Source organism: Xenopus laevis, chromosome 7L (genome assembly GCF_017654675.1).
Source record: "Xenopus laevis strain J_2021 chromosome 7L, Xenopus_laevis_v10.1, whole genome shotgun sequence".
In the NCBI taxonomy this organism is placed as follows: Eukaryota; Metazoa; Chordata; class Amphibia; order Anura; family Pipidae; genus Xenopus; species Xenopus laevis.
This window is the reverse complement of record NC_054383.1, coordinates 69924830-69945286: the sequence shown is the minus strand read 5'-3', so window position 1 is coordinate 69945286 and position 20457 is coordinate 69924830. Positions and strand designations below refer to the sequence as shown.

General features: G+C 38.5%; 1 protein-coding gene across 10 annotated transcripts in view; it reads right to left on the bottom strand.

The window, feature by feature from the left end:
* Nucleotides 1–20457, bottom strand: part of igsf9b.L (immunoglobulin superfamily member 9B L homeolog) — an 84249-nt gene that overhangs the window by 47871 nt on the left and 15921 nt on the right. For all 10 annotated transcript variants that reach the window (XR_005962512.1, XR_005962511.1, XM_041569166.1 and 7 more), the window contains exons 3-10: nt 19563–19709; nt 15900–16051; nt 12619–12736; nt 12300–12441; nt 5816–5961; nt 4965–5107; nt 4099–4239; nt 336–452 (exon numbers count right to left, since the gene is read on the bottom strand). Coding sequence is in view for 8 of the 10 variants with exons in the window: in XM_041569166.1 (XP_041425100.1) it covers nt 336–452; nt 4099–4239; nt 4965–5107; nt 5816–5961; nt 12300–12441; nt 12619–12736; nt 15900–16051; nt 19563–19709 (1106 nt within the window). In the remaining 2 variants the exon portion in view is untranslated. The remainder of the gene's footprint in view (nt 1–335; nt 453–4098; nt 4240–4964; nt 5108–5815; nt 5962–12299; nt 12442–12618; nt 12737–15899; nt 16052–19562; nt 19710–20457) is intronic.

Sequence of the window (20457 nt, the reverse complement as noted above, 5' to 3'; positions counted from 1 at the left end):
CCTACAGTAACACTGGCTATTCTTTCTGTGGTTGGGAGAAATGTTTTCTCACAGATTTGTCATGATTTTTATACTGGAATGTTTATCAACTCATTCTTTTGTGCATACCGTGTTTTGTTATAATAATCCTTTTTTATTTCTAAAACATTGTTCTGTTGTGTGCAGACTGTGCCCTCTTAATAGATGTATTCATTTAATGGTAATGTTCTTTTTGAGAGAGATAACTCTTCAAGGGGAACACCACTCAATAATTTGTATAAGTATGGAATTCTAAGCAACTTTACAATTTATATCAATAACAAATTGAAAAGAAATTGTTGTTTCAATGAAAATACCTTTCTCCATGAAATGGTAGGGAAGGGATCTCCCGCAGCTGCACAAGGAATCAGTAGCTCCCTCCCGGCTTCCTGTCTATACTCCCAGCCAGGCAGCACCGTGAAATAGGGCGGGTCCTAATGGAAAACAAACAAATTTAACAGTTTTGAGAAATGCTAAAGAAAAATATTATATTTTATTATATTACAGTGTAAGCAACAAACAAAGCAAGCATCTGTGTCCTAGTAATTTCACTCTAAAATGTAATGATTACCAACACCACAGAAAAAGCTTGCTCTTCAGTATAATCAGCTTCAATGGAAATGCATTATATCTTGACCTTTTCAGTGCTACATTTGATTACTGTTACAATGTACCAGATGGGTCCAAGAGTATCATATCATTTGAAAACATAGGGGTCATTTACAACAAGAACACCTTCCTGTGTTGCAGAAGTTATGAGGGTTTCTGTGCTCCATTTTTTTTTCCATGTATTCATGAGGGGCGAGCAGGGGTAGGCACATGGGGGCAAATTTACTAAAGGGCGAAGTGGCTAACTCTGGCGAAAATTCAACAGCGTGAAGTCATTTCGCAACTTCGCAAATTTACTATCAGTCACCCTGGTGAAAATTCGTCAGCGATGCTGATGGCCTAGCGCAACTTTGCACCTTAATGCTGGCGAAGTTGCACCCTGGCGAAGGGGGCGAAAATACATAAATTTACTAACATTGGTCTTGTTCTGAACGTGACCTCCTTCGCCAGAGTTTACTTCGCCAGGTTAGAGCAGGCGAAGTGCAATAGAGTAGATAAGAGTTTTAAAAAAAAAAAGTTGAAAAACAGCTCCCAAATAGCTGAAATTTTTTGACTGGCGTTTTTTGGGTGATAGGCTGAAAAAGATTGAAAATATTTTTAGGGTGCCCACCTTCCCCCTTACATTTGTGGCACCTTAATTATACTGTGGGCACATGTGTAGGGCATAAGAACACCTAAATAAACTTTTATTAAGTTTTCGTGTGCTTGTGTAGTGTTCTGTATGCACTGCTGCATACACGTCCATTCAAATTCAAATTTGGCGCCTTATGCAAATTAGCCTTCGCAAGCGCAACTTCGGACCGCTCATCGTAACTTCGCTATCGCAACTTCGGAAACGATCAGTAACTTGTGCGGAACTCGTGAATTTGCGATGTCCTGACGAATCTACACCTGGCGAAGTGCGGCGAAGACAATGCTGGCGGATCTACGGAGGTAAGTAAATTTGCCCCATGGACTGAGTATATGACCAAACATTTATATTTTTAAAAATAAAGCACATGTAAACACAATAATAACGTGGAGAACTGTGTGAACAATTTAGCTAAATAAAATTAACACCAATATGCACCACAGACATTGAGGGGCAGATTTACTAAGGTCAATACCAAAAATGAGTTTTAAACCACCAACTCAAATACAAATCCGAGACTTATCATCCCCCTACCCTGTAAGTAAATTGAATTCAATAGGTCACCAACGAAAACCTGCTGAGTTCATGTAGAAGTCAATGGCAGAGGTCTGCTGACCTATTTGAAGAAGTTTTTAATTTGAATTGCATTCGAATTTGATTTGAAATTCAATTAGAGTTTTTGGGTCAGTAACATTTGTTCGAATTTTAAACATTCAAGTTTTTCCTTAAATGAGATACCATTCAAGTTTTGAGGTAATTTTATGTCATACGAAAAACATTCGACCTTTGATAAATCAGCCCTTGAATGTACATGTTAATGTGAATTTACACACACATTAACTTAGTTCTTGCTGATTTATGTTCTCAGAAACCAACATCATCTCACCAGCTAAACCTAGGCCTAATAGTCCTCAAAGTATGGGAAAACAAGAATATGGAAAAATATGGGAACTGGACAGGATATTGTTTAACGTTCTCCTTTAAAAGAATCTTGTCAAACTGGAATATACAGTATATTTAAGTAAATATTGCCATTCTACATCTTTTGCCTTGAACCACAATTTGTAATGGTCTGTGTGCTGCCTCAGAGATAACATGACCAGAAATACTACAACACTAAGGGGCAAATGTATCAAAGGTCGAATTTCGAGGGGTTAAATCCCTCGAAATTCGACTGGGGAATAGAATCGAATAGGCAATTTGGGCGAATTTACATGCCGGCGAATAGTCGAATGGGCGAATATTCGCCCGGCGAATAGTCGCACGATCGAATATTCGATCGAAGGATTTTCATTCGATCGAATGCCTTTTTATTCGATCAAAAATTTAGAAATCAAGCCTATGAGACTTTCCCATAGGCTTTTAAAGCAATTCGGTAGGTTTTAGGTGGCGAACTCGGCAGTCAAAGTATTTTTAAAAGAGACAGTACTTCGACTATCGAATGGGCGAATAGTCGCAGCGTTTTTGCGCTCGATCTATTCGAATCATTCTACTCAGACGAATTTACGCCAATTCGATAGTCGAGGAGCACAAAAAACTACTCGAAATTCAAGCTTTTTTCCTTCTATTCCTTCACTCGAACTTAGTGAATGGGCCCCTAACTGTAACAGGAAGAAGTGTGGAATCAAAATACAGAACTCTGACTGTTAATTGTCTAATGTGACCTAACAAGTATAGTTTGTTTGGTATGTTTGTGTGCACCATGAATCATACGATCCCAGGGTGCTGCCCTTATTTTTTAAAATGGTAATTTTCTATTTATGATTACCCAATGGCACATACTACTAAAAAAGTATATTATTATGAAAATGGTTTATTTACATGAAGTAGGGTTTTACATATGAGCTGTTTTATGCAATATATTTTATAGTGACCTACATTATTTGAGGGGTATAGTTTTCCTTTAAGTTTAATTTTAGTATTATTTAGACAGCAGTATGACAAATATATAGCATAATTTATATAGCAGGTTGCTTTCTGTTTCAAAGGATGTTTATTTGATAAATACTGTAACTTATACCCTAAACACATTTTGTGTATTCTAACTAATGTTAGATTTGTTAGAACTGTTAGGTACAGAATGAGTTTTCGTATGTGCCATATGCCACTCCTCAGATCCATGAATCTACAGCAGAATCCACTGCCATTGCCACTTTTGTCAGATGCACAATACGCAAATCAAAAACAATGTCCTAAGGTGCGCGCATTGCAGAATTATCTGCCACCCTATTGTAGATAGAAATTCCTCTACCCAGATGAAAATGTTCACTGCACATTTAGGGCATAAAAGCTAATGTAATAAGGTACAAGATTTATTTAGTACATAACAGTATATTGAGTCGCAGAGTTTTAAACTGACTATTTGATAGTAGATAGTTGCAATGCCCACTTCAAAAACAATATCACAGCAGTGCTTGTGGTATCTTTAAACACTCACAAAATGCTGAATGCAATTTACATCTATTCCTTGGAAAAAAACTATTGGCCCTATACTACTATTTGATGGAATTATGATTATTTTTAAATAAGGGGTGCAGAACCCATTAGTACTCATTTAAAAAGCACCTCTGTCCAGGGTCTGGCTGCACTCTGCACCTAGCAAATGACTGAAATGACCGCCACATGGTAGGTAAGTACACGGCTCTGTGGCATGCACCCATCAGAGCTCCCTTATTTACAGGACAGGGGTAAGAGTGAAAAATACAAATAGGTATGCAACTGTTTTTTGCACTTCCCTGAACTTTATAAATGATCCCTATGTTCTGATTACATTACTACTGACAAATTGTAAAATAAATCTGCATTGAAATATATGTGGATAATAGAACTAGTGTTCTAACCTTCAGCAGCAGCCGTGCAGGAGGGGACTGGCCCATGGTCCCCAATGCATTATAAGGCACACAGGTGTAAGTGCCCAGCAACTCTTCCGTAGCCTCCTCAACGTGAATTGTTCCATCGTCCAAAAGCTTCCACCCAGAAAACTGCAAGAGGAAACAACACAAGGTGAACAATAACTATCTTATTCACAGTATATTTCTTAACAGACTGGATCTCAATTGGTCACACCGTTTTTTGCAAAAACCTTAAAGGAGGGCTGTGATAGAACATAACACGTTCAACTGTACTGTTTAAAAAATATTGTTATTTTTTTCATATTTTGTAAGGTAATTAATATGCAAGTTACACAATCCATAATTTTTAACTGCTGCATACAATGCACTCAAGCTATAAAAAATATACTGATTTTAACCCTGCAAAGAAAGTAATGCATTTGTAAGAAAGGTTTATTTAACAAGCATTATAAAATTAGGTTGAAATGGTTTACCCTCATCTACCCTTTTCAGTATATTATCATTATTTAGGATAATGACACACGGTACAGTTTGTTACCCACACTTGCTCTCCTCCAGCATGTGTAACAAAATGTCTGAAAATACCTTTCCATTGGTATCAGTGTAAATCCATTGGTATCAGTGTAAAACATTTTAATTGTGCAACTGCCAGAAAACACTTTCTAATATGTGGTTGACATGTTTCATTTGCACTGATTTACACTTACATTTTTACACCAACGTTAAAAAGGATTAAGAGTAGGTGACAGTACGTACCATGTGTCATTACCCTAACAGAAAGCAGTGGAAAAGAAGGCTCACCAACAGCATAGTGGTTCTACTGCAGGCAGATAAGCATACATATTCCTTCCTACCTTCTCAATCCTCAGAGGCCGACCATCCTTATTCCATTTCACAAAGGTTACAGGTGGTACGGCGTCTACAGGGCAGCGGATATGACCATGAATACCGACTGGGACATAAATTACAGGTGGCATGTTGACTACACGGGCAGGATCTAAGATTATAGGAAAACCAAGATAAAACTAGAAGTAATTTGTATACATGTAAAACTATTTCTTGTAGAGCCTGTTGAGCACTTTTGTAAAGTCATCAGTTAAAAAAATTTCAACAAATTCTTTAATTTACGTTGAGTTGGAAGTGTTTTTGGTAAATAAAACTGGTTCATTTTTAAAAGAAATTCTTTTAGATTAAGACAATGTAATCCAAATCTGAAAATGCACCATCTCAGAACTGCCGAGGTTGTATATAAGTCAATGGGAGATGTCCCTATCCTATTTGAAAGTTTCTGTGGGTTGAGCTGGAATTAGCCCGAAAATCTGACTTTTTGGGCTTTTTCAACAAAAATACGCAAAAGTCCGGAAAAATCTAATGATTCCGGAAAAACCTCCGAAAACATCATACGATTTCAGGTTAAAGCAATATTATTATTTTTTTTATTTGTGGTGCAATTTTTTTTCACCTCTAGTGACATTGTTCTTCTGTTGGTTTAAAGATAATCATTTGACCAGCAATGCACTATTTTAAAAAACAGAAATTCCAGATAAAAACTAAATTTAAGCATATATGAAGAAGTCTATTTACCTAACACCTTTACTTAAACAAACCTTTATTGATTTAAGCTCAACAAAGTCAGAGAAAACTTATTAATACTGATTACACTAAAATACCATTGACACTGACAGTTGCTGTTAGAGTAACTTACACTGGACAGTTAGATATGCTGATGCAGATGGGGAGCGCCCCAAGCTATTGCTAGGCACACAGGTGTATTTCCCAGCATCCTCCGGTTTCACTCTGAATATAATAAGTGTTCCATCGATCAGAATGCGAACCCTCAACTTCAGGTCACTGTGTGACAAGCAGACAAAATTAGCAAGAAAAAAACAAACCACTATTGATACATTAAATCAGAAAGAATAAACAGTATATCTAAGGGACTTTCCAGAACAGTGATGGATCAGTGATGGATTCAATATTTTCTGATGGCTGGAGCTACACAGTTGACAATCCATGGGGCCCGTCTCTCTTAAAGGGGAATTCCACACAAATATAACAAGCAATTTTACAATATACATCCATTAAAAAATATGCAGACTTTTCATGATTTTTAATGGTTTGGAACAGTTCCCTAAGCCTAGCCCCCTGCTGATCTGTCTGACTACTTTGCTGAGCTGGCTGACTACTGTTACTTTGTATCAGTAGCCAGCTGTCCTTAGCCTGCATCCTCCAAAACCCACAATTCCCTACACATGTGATTTCAATAAGGAACAGAACATCACAGTGCAGTGCATTGTGGGTTATGTAGTTCCTGCATGATGTCTGTAAGCTGTGGAGAAGTTGTAACAATTTGTAACTTAACATACTCTGGAGGTCTAGTGGGCCGCCGCGCCTATGACCGTGACGCCCGCCGCATGGTGCCTCTTCTTCTGTGATTGCCCGTGATTCCTAGGACGCGTGCGGTGTGCACTTTAGGGTTTTACGCGCGTGATGTCATCATGCCGGTAGCGCAAAATTTTAATACTTAAAGGGGCTTTGAGCCCAAACTCATTGCCCGTTATTAGGTCTAATTCGTTAGTATCTGGCTGTGATTCTGTCTTGGGGGTGATTCTGTTTTGATTCCGGTTTTGATCCTTACCTGCCTGACTATTCATAACTCTGCCAATCCTGACCCTTGCCTGCCTGACTATTCTCAACTCTACAGATATTGACCCTTGCCTGCCTTACTATTCTTTGAACGCTGCCTGTACCAACCCAGGCCTGATTGACCTTGCTTGAACTCTGCCTGTAACGACCCCAGGCTGCCTGACTACGCTTTTCATCTACTCCCTGAACTGTTGCCTTCCGTCCAAAATCTTGGAAACGCACAGGCCCCTTTGCTCGTTCAGAAAATCTGCTTTGCTCCTTTCAAGTTAAGACCTGGCGGTATCTGAGTAGCTGAGGGCTCCTCCCGAGGCCAAAGGCAGCTGCTATAGGCAGAAGATTGAGCTGTGACCAGGGTACTTAGTACAATGACAGTAACATCATTGTTTAGTCAGCAGGATTTAAGCATAGAAAATTGCATTTATCCATACTTTTTGAAGAAAAAGGTAACTGTAATGGGTATATTAGGGGTTTTTGTGATATGTGGGCCTCATCAAATTTTGATTTGGAAGCCCGAAGTTCCCCTTTAAGCTTAATAAATGACACAAAAATAATACCACACAAATTCTATTGGAAATTGAAACCTATTGTATACAGTCCCAGTTTGCATTTAGATTATAATAAGGAAAAAGTGACTTTGTAAACATTTATTTAACTATTTTTGGCATAAATAGCCTCAAATAGACTTTTCTACCAGTCACTGACAGCTGTGCGGTGTTTGAGGGGTTTCTTGCAAAGCATGTTTCAAAATTTCACATTCTTTGAGAGTGAGCTGCCCAGGTTCTTATACAGCAAAGCTACCTAAACCATAGCATCTGTTATCAAGTTCTTCTAGTTTAATACTGTTTTCTGGCATTATCTGCTTTATCTGTCCAAAGAACATCCTATATACTAACCGAAGGCCTATCTATGTCCCGAGTGGAGGGGAGGCAGATGCGCACGCAACTTCGGTTAGGATCTATGAGATGCGCGCGCAACTTCAGCCGAAAGACATAGATGCGGCCTTCGATTAGCAGATGTGCTGGAAGGTTAGGATCAGAACAGGTTAGGATCGGGGAGGCAGATGCGCTGGAAGGTTAGGATCTAGGGAGGCAGATGCGCTCACCGTCTCCTTCTGCCTCCCGCCGCCTCTTCTTTCCTGCTCACTCAGGCGGCGACCGCTGGAAGGTTAGGATCTAGGGAGGCAGATGCGCTCACCGTCACACTAGGGGAACCGGTTGCGTACCTGCACGAAAGTCTGTATAAGCGTCGGCCATCTTGCTACTCCTCTGCGACTTTGTCATCCGCCCACTGCCAAATCCGCCCACTAAAGTCTGTATAAGCGTCGGCCATCTTGCTACTCCTCTGCGCGTTTGTCATCCGCCCACTAAAGTCTGTATAAGCATCGGCCATCTTGCTACTCCTTTGCAAGTTTGTCTAATGGCGGCGCTAGCGTCACTCTAGGAGGGGAACCGGTTGCGTACCTGCACGAAAGTCTGTATAAGCGTCGGCCATCTTGCTACTCCTCTGCGACTTTGTCATCCGCCCACTGCCAAATCCGCCCACTAAAGTCTGTATAAGCGTCGGCCATCTTGCTACTCCTCTGCGAGTTTGTCATCCGCCCACTAAAGTCTGTATAAGCGTCGGCCATCTTGCTACTCCTTTGCAAGTTTGTCTAATGGCGGCGCTAGCGTCACTCTAGGAGGGGAACCGGTTGCGTACCTGCGTGGGTGGCCATTTTTAGCAAAACGGGCTATATTATCTCCAAAAAATATTGATGTTGACATGATAAACAACCAAGTGATTGCATTACTTCCTGGACAAAGCTGTGTCTTTCTGAGTACTGACTGTATTGATTCTGAAGACGAAAGTGAGAAACTTAACTTCCCATTAGAATATTTAAACACTATCAACAATGCTGGATTACCACAACACAATCTTATACTCAAAGTAGGAACAATAGTCATGCTGTTAAGAAACCTTAAGGGTAGGGGCACACGGCGCGATTTCGCCGCGATTCTGCGCTAAGCGAGTTGTCGCTGCGTTTTTTAAGCCGAAATAGCTTTGCTAACTTTGGCGCTGGCATCAATGCAAATCGCGGCAAAATCGCTGCGCTAATTCACACGCGGCGATTCGTTTTCTATTGTCGTCCGAAGTTGCCTCGCTGAGCGTTTCCGGGCGACAGTAGAAAAAGAATCGCCGCGTGTGAATTAGCGCAGCGATTTCGCCGCGATTTGCATTGACGCCAGCGCCAAAGTTAGCAAAGCTATTTCGGCTTAAAAAACGCAGCGACAACTCGCCCAGCGCAGAATCGCGGCGAAATCGCGCCGTGTGCCCCTACCCTAACACTAAGCAAGGTTTATGTAACGGTACACGGTTGGTTGTGAAGAGCATGAGACAAAATGTTATCAAGGCAGAAGTGCTTACAGGATCCCATAGCGGTGATACTGTTTTGATTCCCAGAATTGACCTTACCAGTTCTGACCAGGAATTACCTTTTAAACTTAAACGACGACAATTCCCCATTAAGGCTGCATTTGCCATGACAATCAACAAATCACAAGGACAAACATTGGATAAAGTCGGCATTTACCTATCTGAGCCTGTGTTTGGTCATGGTCAACTTTATGTTGCATTTTCAAGAGTGCAGCGTTCATCTGATGTTAAAGTCAAGATTTTAAGTACAGCTCACCAGGGAGAACTCATTCAAGGACAGGAGAACATTTTCACAAAAAATGTTGTTTATAAAGAAATTTTTCAGTAACACTTTACTACCAATAAACTCAAAATTTAAGAATTCTAATAGCAGATAGGTAATAACAAGCAATAGGCACAGATTCACTCTACATCCCCACAAATTAGCGTCGCCAGTTGCTGCCTGGGGATGCCGAGTGAATCAGCACCCATCGCATTTTGCTGCCTCACTGTTGTTACCATTCTTTCATTAACGATTCTTTAGAGAATCGGGGGTTTACTGGTTGTTGCAGAAGTCCTGGTCTTTGCCTAGGTGTTCATAGACAAACTTTGGACTTACCCTGATGTTGTTTCTAGATGACAGCTAAATGTCCAACTGATTGGTAAGTTTTCTAGTTCCCCTCCCATACCATAAGCATTTAAAATCACTTTTCTAAAGGGCTTACGCCCTTTCAGTCTAGACACAGTGATAGCACACATTCCAACAACAAAAAGCAAACTAAATGAAGTTTAAAAAAGACAAGTTCCTCCACGATCCCATCATAGGGGTAAATTTACGAAGCGGCAAAAATTCCCCAGCGATGGTTTCACAGTAATCTCAACACTTCACCATGCGAAAATTAGCTCAGGCGACTCTAATTTACTAAAATGCAAAGTTGCATCCAGGGCGCCGAACGCTGGCGAAATTTTGCTAGCGTTACATGTGAGCAATGTGAGCAAATCAAAGCGAAGATGCGCTAGCATTCAATTCTGCCTAGCCTTCGTTAAGGCTAATTTGAATAGGGCGGGAAATTTAAAGTTGAATGGATGTTTATGTTGCAGCAAATACATTACATTACACAAGTCCAGTGAAGCTTAATAAAGAAAATAGAGTTGTTATATAGCCCTACACATAAGCCCACTGTATAGTTAATGTTCCATATGTTAGAAAATGTATGAGGGAACCCGGTTATCCAAAAAAAAAAAGTTAAGGACTTTTGCAGGCTAACACTCTGAAAAAAGGAAAATTCAAGAGCAGTTTTTTGGACTTAGAAACCTTTTCCACTAAAAAATATGATGTAAGTAACAGAAGAAAGAGGAAGATCTATGCACTCCAGTGCACTTCGCCTGGTCTGAGCTGGTGAAGGCAAGTCTGCTGAAAGAGGCAACGTTCAGTAAAATACGCATCTTAGTGAATTTGCAGAGTAACGTCCATTTGACAGAGCGAAAATTCGCCTGGCAATAGAGTGCGAATCACTGCTAGCGTCTATCTCCTTCACTAGCGAAGGCACTCCTGCGCCCGTTAGTAAATCGGCAAATCTTCGCCAGCGTTAGTCACTTCGCCCTTTAGTAAATTTACCCCATAGTGTTCTACTTATTTACACCTCATCTTTTGCACCTGATTGTAATTGTAGGTATTCGGGCTGGTGATAACTATAAAGGTGAACTTAATAGTGCTTTTATGTGTATTTAAAGGAAAAGCAAGTCCTGAAAACAAATATGGGCAGAAATGCTATATTTTATATACTAAGGGTCACATTTACTATTGGTCGAATATCGAGGGTTGATTAACCCTCGATATTCGGGCGTCAAAGTAAAATCCTTTGACTTCGAATATCGAAGTCGAAGGATTTACCAAAATTCATTCGTTCGAACAATCGTAGGAAAACGAAAGATTCGAAGGATTTTAATCCATTGATCGAACGATTTTCCTTCGATCAAAAAAAGCTAGGAAAGCCTATGGGGACCTTCCCCATAGGCTAACATTGTACCTCGGTAGGTTTTAGGTGGCGAAGTAGGTGGTCGAAGTTTTTTTTAAAGAGACAGTACTTCGACTATCGAATGGTCGAATATTTTTAGTTTGAATCGTTCGATTCAAAGTCGTAGTTTAAGGTCGAAGTAGCCAATTCGATGGTCAAAATAGCCAAAAAAAAAAACATTCGAAATTGGAAGTTTTTTTCCTTCTAATCCTTCACTCGAGCTAAGTAAATGTGCCCCTAAATGTACTGCACGAGCCTGAAGTTTAAGATTCTCTATAACAGTAATGACAGTATTGATTCAGGTCTTAAAAGTTGTGCACAGGGAGTCACCATCTTGGATTTTGCTTTGAGCGTCAGTTCGTGAGCACCAGTGACACTCACATAATCAGTGAGATTTGGACAGCTGTTAAGAAGCAAAGCTTAAGGGTTGTTGTAAATCATCAAGCCAGTAAAGAGGTTTACATGTCATAATAGCTGATTAACTCTGATACAAATTTTTACATTACAGATTACATTATTAATCTGCCTTGTATCTTGACCTACATAGTCTAAATATATATAGTATATTGTGGTACAGCAGCAAAGAGCATATGCTATGAATCAGCAGAAAAGATGGGTTACTACTGGTGCATCTTCAGAGGCACAGATCTTCACTGCTAAAAGGCTGTTGTTGCCTTGGACTGGTAGAGGATCCCAAACCACAATGTTCAACATTACTACTTTGTTAAGCTTTGATTCTCCTTTAAATTACACAAGGACTACAAAATGTTAATGGTGCATGATGCCAGAGATGCCTTCTGGGGTCCTGGACAACTTGCATGCACAGTATATCAAAATTTTAGATTTTAATATATGAATAATAACATGGTGGTGTGATGCTCCTAGTCATATGACCTGGGCTGGTGTTTTTTAGCGACCATATGAATCAGGTTAGTAAGTCTATTCACTTCAGGATGCATAGCAGATCGGCACTCCCCAGTAAATTTGGGTTATCTCTCCTTAATAAAAAAATGCTAAAAGTTTTATGGTTTTATGGAAATTTTAAGTAAATTTTGACTGGAGGAAAATAGATTAGAAAATACAGTAAAAATGTGAAATTAAAGTGTGGAAAATAAACTGCCTTCCTATACTTACTTCTTGAAGAAAACATTCTCTTCCTGCCAGTACCAGGTGTAGGTAAGGTTCCCTGGATACGCTTCAGCCTGGCATGTGAACAGAGCATCTTGGGAAATGTTAACCGTAATGTTCTCGGGAGGGGAAACAATGAAGGGTGGCCCTGGGGAAAAAAACAAACATTACCTCAGCTTCCAAATATTGCTTCTGTTGTCATCTGGAGGCCAGTCAGAGAGGGCAGAGCAATTGGGAACTCAGAGCTGCTTTGTGTACAGAAAGGGAAAGAACATCCGAGTTCATATGAAACAGGTGAGGGCAGGGAAAGGAACAGATTAAATACCTTGTACAAGTAACCGTGTGCTGTGAACTGCTTCTCCCTGAATGCTGGTAGCTCGGCACATGTATGATCCCCTGTCTTCACGTCCAATGGATGAAATGGTCAAACTTCCATCGTTCAACTACAGCAGAAAAAACAAAGCCAGGTCATTTGATTTACAACTCAATTGCCAGGCCCTCTTTAGTAAACACTAAAGCAGTCATTCCAACATCAGAACAAGATACAGGACCTACGACTCGTCAAAGGAATTGTATATGCAGTTTCTTAAAAAAAATCAGATGACTTCAGCTTATTTCTTTATATTCATACATAAATATGCACAGAATAGCACTACTCTACAAAAGTCATACACAAATGAATTAAGGTTAGTTCCACTCTGATCTGCCAGGGTCGAGTTCCTAAAAAACTGCACACCTGGCTGCACAGGTAGGCTTCATGGCTGGCATTGCTTAGAGAATATGGGGTAGATCGGAACAGGCTGGTATAAACTTTCACTAACACTACCAGACAGCAAGTTGCCTAGCAATATATTATTTCCGTTCATTTGTATAAAAAGCAGAAATGTAGAATCTATGTTGCAGGTACAATATAACTTCTAATCTACATTACAAGGGAATTGTCATATCTATAAAAGTGCAAGTAAACAGGCAATTGTTAGACTAAGGACATTTTGATGACGCCAACAGAAACCAAGGCAATTAAGACACAGCTAGACAAATGTAAAAGACCAAACTTACATTCATCGACACCAAGTGACTTAACTGAATAGTCCAAATATCAATCTGAGTATTTTCAACATGTGTAACCAAAATCCATTTACTGTATAGCTGGCTTGCTACTTAGTTTTGGAAGGGCCCTCACAGTCCCTTAGTCTTAGACATCATTGACAATCTTAGGGGAAATGTTACTAAACATGCTGTGCATGCAATATGGCTCAAGAAGATCCTGGAATTAGAACTGATCAGCAAGAAAGAATTGGCAAAAATCTCTACAAGAATTGAAAATGTAAATTTTGGATATAAAAAATCACTTACAAGCTGTGATCTGTGCCAAAAGGTGTGTTTCAACACACATGCCATATTTACTATATTATTTGTCCCTATGATATAAACTTTGCAAAATAATGTGCATTAACACTTGCAAATATATCATGTTATAACACGCTGATTCTTGCAGTAGTTCTACTACATTTTTACGAACATAATTAACTAAATGTGTAAAACAGCCAAAACTGTTTTATTGCCTTTGTGAATAGTGTATTCACTAAGCAATACCTTTTGTATGTTATTTTAGTGATTATATTGAAATTTTGGTGCATTTTTAGCCATTGTATTGCATTTTCAGCTCTGCGTCAGTGTTGTTTCCTTGTTTCTGTCTATAAAACCTGTTTGGCCAAGCTAAAATATTCAAACTGTGATTCTGACTGCTAATTACACTAGGCAAAAAAAAAGCATTGCTTTTTGTGGTTTTATTGGATTTTTGTGATTTCATTGCATTTCACTCTGTTCTTTGTTACTTCATTTTGCCCATGGAAATTTTGCCTGCTATATATCAATTAGGGGATCTCTGTGAGCCACATAGTTTGGTATATCTGTGCATAATGGGCATCAACGTGTTCAGTAGACCTTGGCATTCATATTTAGGATGTTTTATGCTATGTGGAGCTTATATGGGGTAAAATGCAAGCTTTGTGACGATTTTCAGAAATTTCATAAAAACTGGTGCATTCACATAGCTTTAAAGTTTGGTAGTTTGCATTAGAAAGATGTATTTACCCATTTTATATGTGCCAGAATGTGTACTTTCAGAAAAAATATAGTTTTCTAGGGTCTCCATAATGTTAGGGGGTCTTATGGCACATAATACACACACCCAGTGTTCATATTGCAGCAACCAGTGTCAGCCATGAAATTCATATGCATGATTTTCATTTGGGTGCATCTTTACGCCATATAGTTTGGTAAATCTATGCATATTGGGCTGTATCTTAGTACATAATGCTATGAGAGAGATAAGACACTAGAAAGTGGAAGCTTTGAGGCAATTTTCAGGTATTTAATCAAAACCTACAAATTTGGGAAAGCATTGCAACTCAGTAGTTTGGAGTAGAAAGACATGGTAACCCATTTTGGGTTAAGCTGAATGTATTCTTTCCAAAACTATATGGTTTTGGGGGGGGTCAACATATCTTTTTGCGTTTTTACCTTGCAAAAAATGCAGCAAATGTATTGGTTGATTAGTAGCTGTAGTGACTTCCAGGAAAATTTGTATGCACTAACTTCATTTTGGGGTCTCTAAACGCCAGATACTTTGGTAATCCTATGCACAATGGGCATTAAACTGTTCAGTGGACCCCTGGCATTCATATTTAGGATGTTTGTTTGTACCTAATGCTATGTGGGAGATATGAACTTGCAAAATGAAAGTTTTTCCTGAATTTTCATAGAAACCACTAAGTTCAGAAAAACTTTGATGTTTGGTAATTAGGAGTAGAAAGACATGGTTACCCATTTCGGATTTAACAGAATCTGTATGTTTCAAAAATATATGGTTTCCTGGGGTAAACCTACTGTTCCAGGATTCATTGGCTTTGGAATCCAAAGTACACCACATTTTACTGTAGTGCTTTGAAATTTGGTATCTTCATAAAACTATACATATCTGGTATTGGCATGTTCAAGATACTTGAGGTTTTCCAAATCAGTTGAATTTTTGTGCCTAAAATAAAACATTTTTCTGATATGAATTTATAAATATTTTTTTGTATTTAGAGCTCTAAATCTTGTTCCAGAATGGGAAATATACAATAACAATGTATTTATCCTAGGTAAACTAAAAATACCCCCAGGAAATCCCCTTAAAATGAGAGAGCACAAAAAAAAGTTAAAAAAACGTCTGGCACTGAGTGCAAATGAAATGTGAAATTATGCTGGCACTTAAAAGGTTAAAATACATATGTTTCACAGTTTCATATGAAAGTATATTACATATAAAAAGTATAATAATAGACACAAAAAGATATCACTGTTCTAGGCAGTATGATAGGCACCTCTGTTTAACACTTATGCTTAATGGATTATGCCACCTAAGGAGGAGTGTTGCCACATATTTTTACTGTATGTGCATGTGATTATTGCTTAGGCTAGTGTTAGAAGCAGCCAACCTTCCATTTCTGTGTAATTAAGTATAGGACATTTGGAAAGCAGGAGCTCTTGGTGGACCTTTTACTACACAGCTAATAGAAGCTCAAAGGAAATACATCAATACTTTTAAGACAATCTTACCTGATATTTTGGGGATCCTCCCAGGAACTCTCCTTCTCGCAGCCAAGAAACGGTTGGTTTGGGATTGCCAAAAGCAGTGCAAGTTAGTGTGATACTGCTTCCCTCCTTCACCTCTAGGTACTGAGGGGGGGTTTCTGTGAATGTGGGAGGTGCTGAAGAGGTAGAGGTATAAAGAGAGGAAGATAGAGACACATGAGGACAGAGAATGGCTGCTCAGGGTCTAGAGAACTAAAAATTAAAATAAAAAAGAAGCCAAGACTGGTGGCAACTACAAGATACAGAGGGTTGTTAGAAAGGGAAAGAGCAGCAGGAAACATGAGACAAAATCACCAGAAACTGAGAGTGATAGGAACCAATATAGTCAGAAAAAGGAAGGGGCAGGTAAAAGAAAGAAACAAAGTGATAGTATGAGAGGCACATACAATAATAAGTCTAAGGGACTGATAGATGCAAACATAGGCACTAAATAATCATAAAATGAACCCAACTGAAAGAAATCCTTGGGAACTAGGTTCAAGAAGTCATCTGCCAGATTGTACTAAGCATTGTTAATAATTGCAGTATTTTCATGTAAAGCATATTCTCATGGCCACTTCCCATCACACTCTAAACAATCATACATGGCAGTGCAACACTCAGGCACAAATTTGTGTAATAATCTCTTAATCTACTGCTATAGAGGGCAATAGAGATGATTTTTTTTTTGCACTTTGGACACACTTGTTCTACCACAAAGGGCACAAAATCAGCATGTGTGCTATTATCCCTTCAAGTACATCTGGAAATCTCAAGAAAGAGTTTGGATACATAGTGTAGCACTGTGACCATACAGTTAATATGAAATACAATAATATGAACAATAGTCTGCTAGTTACTTTGCGCAAGACCCTAGATAAAACATAAAATGAAATGATGATTTTATACTCATACACAACTGTAAGGGTTACAGACACACTTGCACTTAATCAATGTTTAGTATATCTGGTCCAGAGACTCCCTAGGAATTGCCACAAAAGGGTAACAGATAATGAAATCAAGTGAAATGTATAAGCATAATCTGTAAGGAAAGGGTCAGCAGACGCAAACATGGTAAGATGCATAAGCATAGGTTTGCCAACAGAAAGCATAAGATAATATCAAAATACTAGGAGGAAAGCAACAAATATACATATTTTAATTAATGAATTAATAATTTAATTAATTAATTCATATAAACTCTAGCTACAGGATCTTTGTTGCACTTTCTATGATCACGACACTACGTTCCATATTGCTCTTTATGAATACATCTTTCTACTTTATTCTTCCTTCTATTCTTATTTGCTCAACCCTTTTAATCTCTCCTTTTCTTTTCCTCCCTTCTCTATTTTAGTCCTCTATATCTTAGGACCATAGTCTTAACATAAAGCATTAAGCAAACCTTGTTGATGTTAAGACCCATAAACCACTTTTTCTATACATACTGTATGTTTCAACATTCCATTAGCATTAGTATCTTGATAGTCTACTATCTACTTTTTCTACTATTGAAAAGGAGCAAGCATTGCTAAGTAAGCACCACAGCAGACTATACTGTAAATTTCTTTCACAAATGGTTCCCCTAATACAGAAAGAAAGTTTCATACTCAGTGGTATAGAGATTTGTCCCATTGATGGCTCCAGAGACTTCCTATACTATTTACATGGTGGCTGTGGCCCTGGTTCACTATAAGGTTTGAGTAAAAAGTTAAGTTCACAGGAACAAACATGTAACAAAAACCTGTAGACGTGTAAATATTATTCCACATTAAAATAAGCAGACACCTTGATAACATCCAGCAACCACACAGTAAAATGCATGAATTAATTGTTACCAATGGCAGTACATCACAAGGAATGTACACTATGTAAGCAAAGGAATCTGAATTCTACTACGGGCCCATACACCAACATGCAACAAAACTATGAAATGTACTTTTTCTGTGATGGATAACCTAAGGCAAATATAACTAGCATTGAGTGTCTGCAAAGGAAAGCAGCTTATTTTCTACAAGGGGTGTAAGTAAGGGGCAGTGCTACACTGGAGTTGGCTGGAGTGCTGCCTGCTTAATGTTGTTGAAGGTATCTTTTGATTGACAATAAGCCTGTGGGCTTATCAGCCACACGGGCATACCACACAGGTGATCTGTAACCAGTTATCTGAGTAAATCTTCTGTTATGTATGTGCTTTAAGATTCTTCTCAAAGTATTGTCTGAAGCTGGAACCAACAGACATCTGGCCTGAAACATTTTAAAAAGGGCTATATAGAGCCACATTGTCACAAAGCAGTTTATCACGAGAAGAGATGTTCTAAAGTCAATAAATTATAACTAAAGAAAGAAAAGGCAAATTCCTGATGATGGATAAGGAACATATGTGGAGAGTCATGCTGAAGTGAAGAAGGCAAAGATGAGGACATGCTACTGAGGCACAAGCTGTGAAATTGAGGTAGTACTGCACCCAATATGGAGAGAAATGTGTCATCCATTAAAATAAAATAGCAACTTTATCTTCCTGGTACAGTAACATCTTTTAAAGGTGACCTGTCATCCAGAAATATAAAAATCAGTATAATAAAGGTCCCTTTTAAATTAAACATGAGACCAATATTTTTCATAAGCACCCATATCTGTTATAAAGGTATTTAAAAAGCTTAACTGCCAATCAAATATTACTTACCCCTCTTCCATGCCTTAGTCATGGGGGGGGGCAAGCAATTGATTTCACTTTCCATTCAGCACTTCCTAGATGTCACTCCACTTTCACATTCCCCCCTCTGTCCTCAATGACTATGTTTGTGTAGCCTGTGCATGGGCAGGGGCATCAGGTCCCCCTTTCTGGCTCAAGATTTTGGGAAGATGCATAGTTTGCCTTAATAACAGTGTTCACAAAATAGTGACTGCCTGTTTTCTATGACTGTGGATTCCAATACTGATGGAAACAAGATTTAAATAATGTATATAGTGTAAGTAAGTTCATTTGGTTCAACCAACACCATAAACCATGCTTTGGAATTATTCCTTAGGGTGATAGGTCCCATTTAACGGATTCTCCTTTTGGGTGCTTGGTTTGTATTTTGTGGGTTTTAAACTGTAAATGAGTTATGAGCTTCCTTCGTGCAGACAAGAATGTTAAATATATATATATACATATTTTAAAGGGTGTACACAGGAATGAGCTTGGTTGTGTGGAGCAACAGCCAGAGGCAGAGAGCTCTGGGGTTCCAGAATGAAATTACAGAAGGTGATGACATATACAAACATAGAAATAAACATCATTATCTTATATGCCAACAGTTTTGTGGATGTTAGTGGAAATATGGATAGGCAGCATATCTGGACTGCACTTTATTCAAAAATAGCTACCTCAAATCTGAACCCCCCACTCAACTCCAAATACAGAGGGAAATAAACAGTGCACTTTTGCAGTTAGAAATCTATATTGTACAAACTGGTACAAAGTGAATCTTTGAATTGTTATAACAGCTGGTGACATCAGTATGTATACACACATTTATTAAAAGAATGTTTACATTTTATCTTTTATTAAAAGAATGTTTACATTTTATCAGTGCTACGCAATATGTTGGCGCTATATAAATACATGTTAATAATAATAATAATAATAAATATCTTTGAACTCACCGTTCACTGTAAGGTGTACCCAGCTGCCATTATGGAAGGTGTCATATTGGTGTTCCAACATCAGCACTTTACACTCATACCAGCCCTGATCTTGTGACCGGATTTGTTCAATGCGTAATGATGCCTTATCGTAAAGTGCTGCGCGGCCTGAAACAGCATGAGTGGGCATTATATATTATACACGTATTGACATATACACGCAGACAAAAACACATTAAGCACTTGTACATACAACACACAAATCTGTTGAGGTACATGGTATAAAAAACTGAATTATCAAGACGCTTGAAACTGTAGCTAGAACTTTAATTTGGCTTTTACTGGTGCCACTGCTTCACACAGTACCTTTCTTTATAACTGTCATGTATGAATGAGAACTACAAAACCTATAATGCATGTGGTGTTGTCTACTAACACAAGAACAGCAGTGGGAATTAGGTTTGCCATTCAAACTCAATGAGGAAACTTAAGCCAATATATTTTATTTTTATTTGGGGGTGGGGGATTTTTTAGAACTTATAACATCCTTTTATAAAAAAAAAATTGTATTTCTAAATTGCCCTATCCTAGCCTCACCACTGGCAGTGGACATCCCCTATATAGAGACTGACATTGTGAGATGACATCTGCTGTGTAGGTACATAACCATTTATCCTCCAATGTCAAAACAGGTAAGGGACCTGTTATGCAGAATGCTCAGGGTTTTTCGGATAAATGGGCTTTGGATCATACTTTAAGACTACTATTAAAGCATTTTAAACATTTAATAAACTCAATATGATTGTTTTGCCTTCAATAAGGATTAATTAGATCTTAGTTAGGATCAAGTACAAGTGTTTTATTATTACTTAAAAAAAGGAAATCATTTAAAAATATTATACACACACACAGAAAA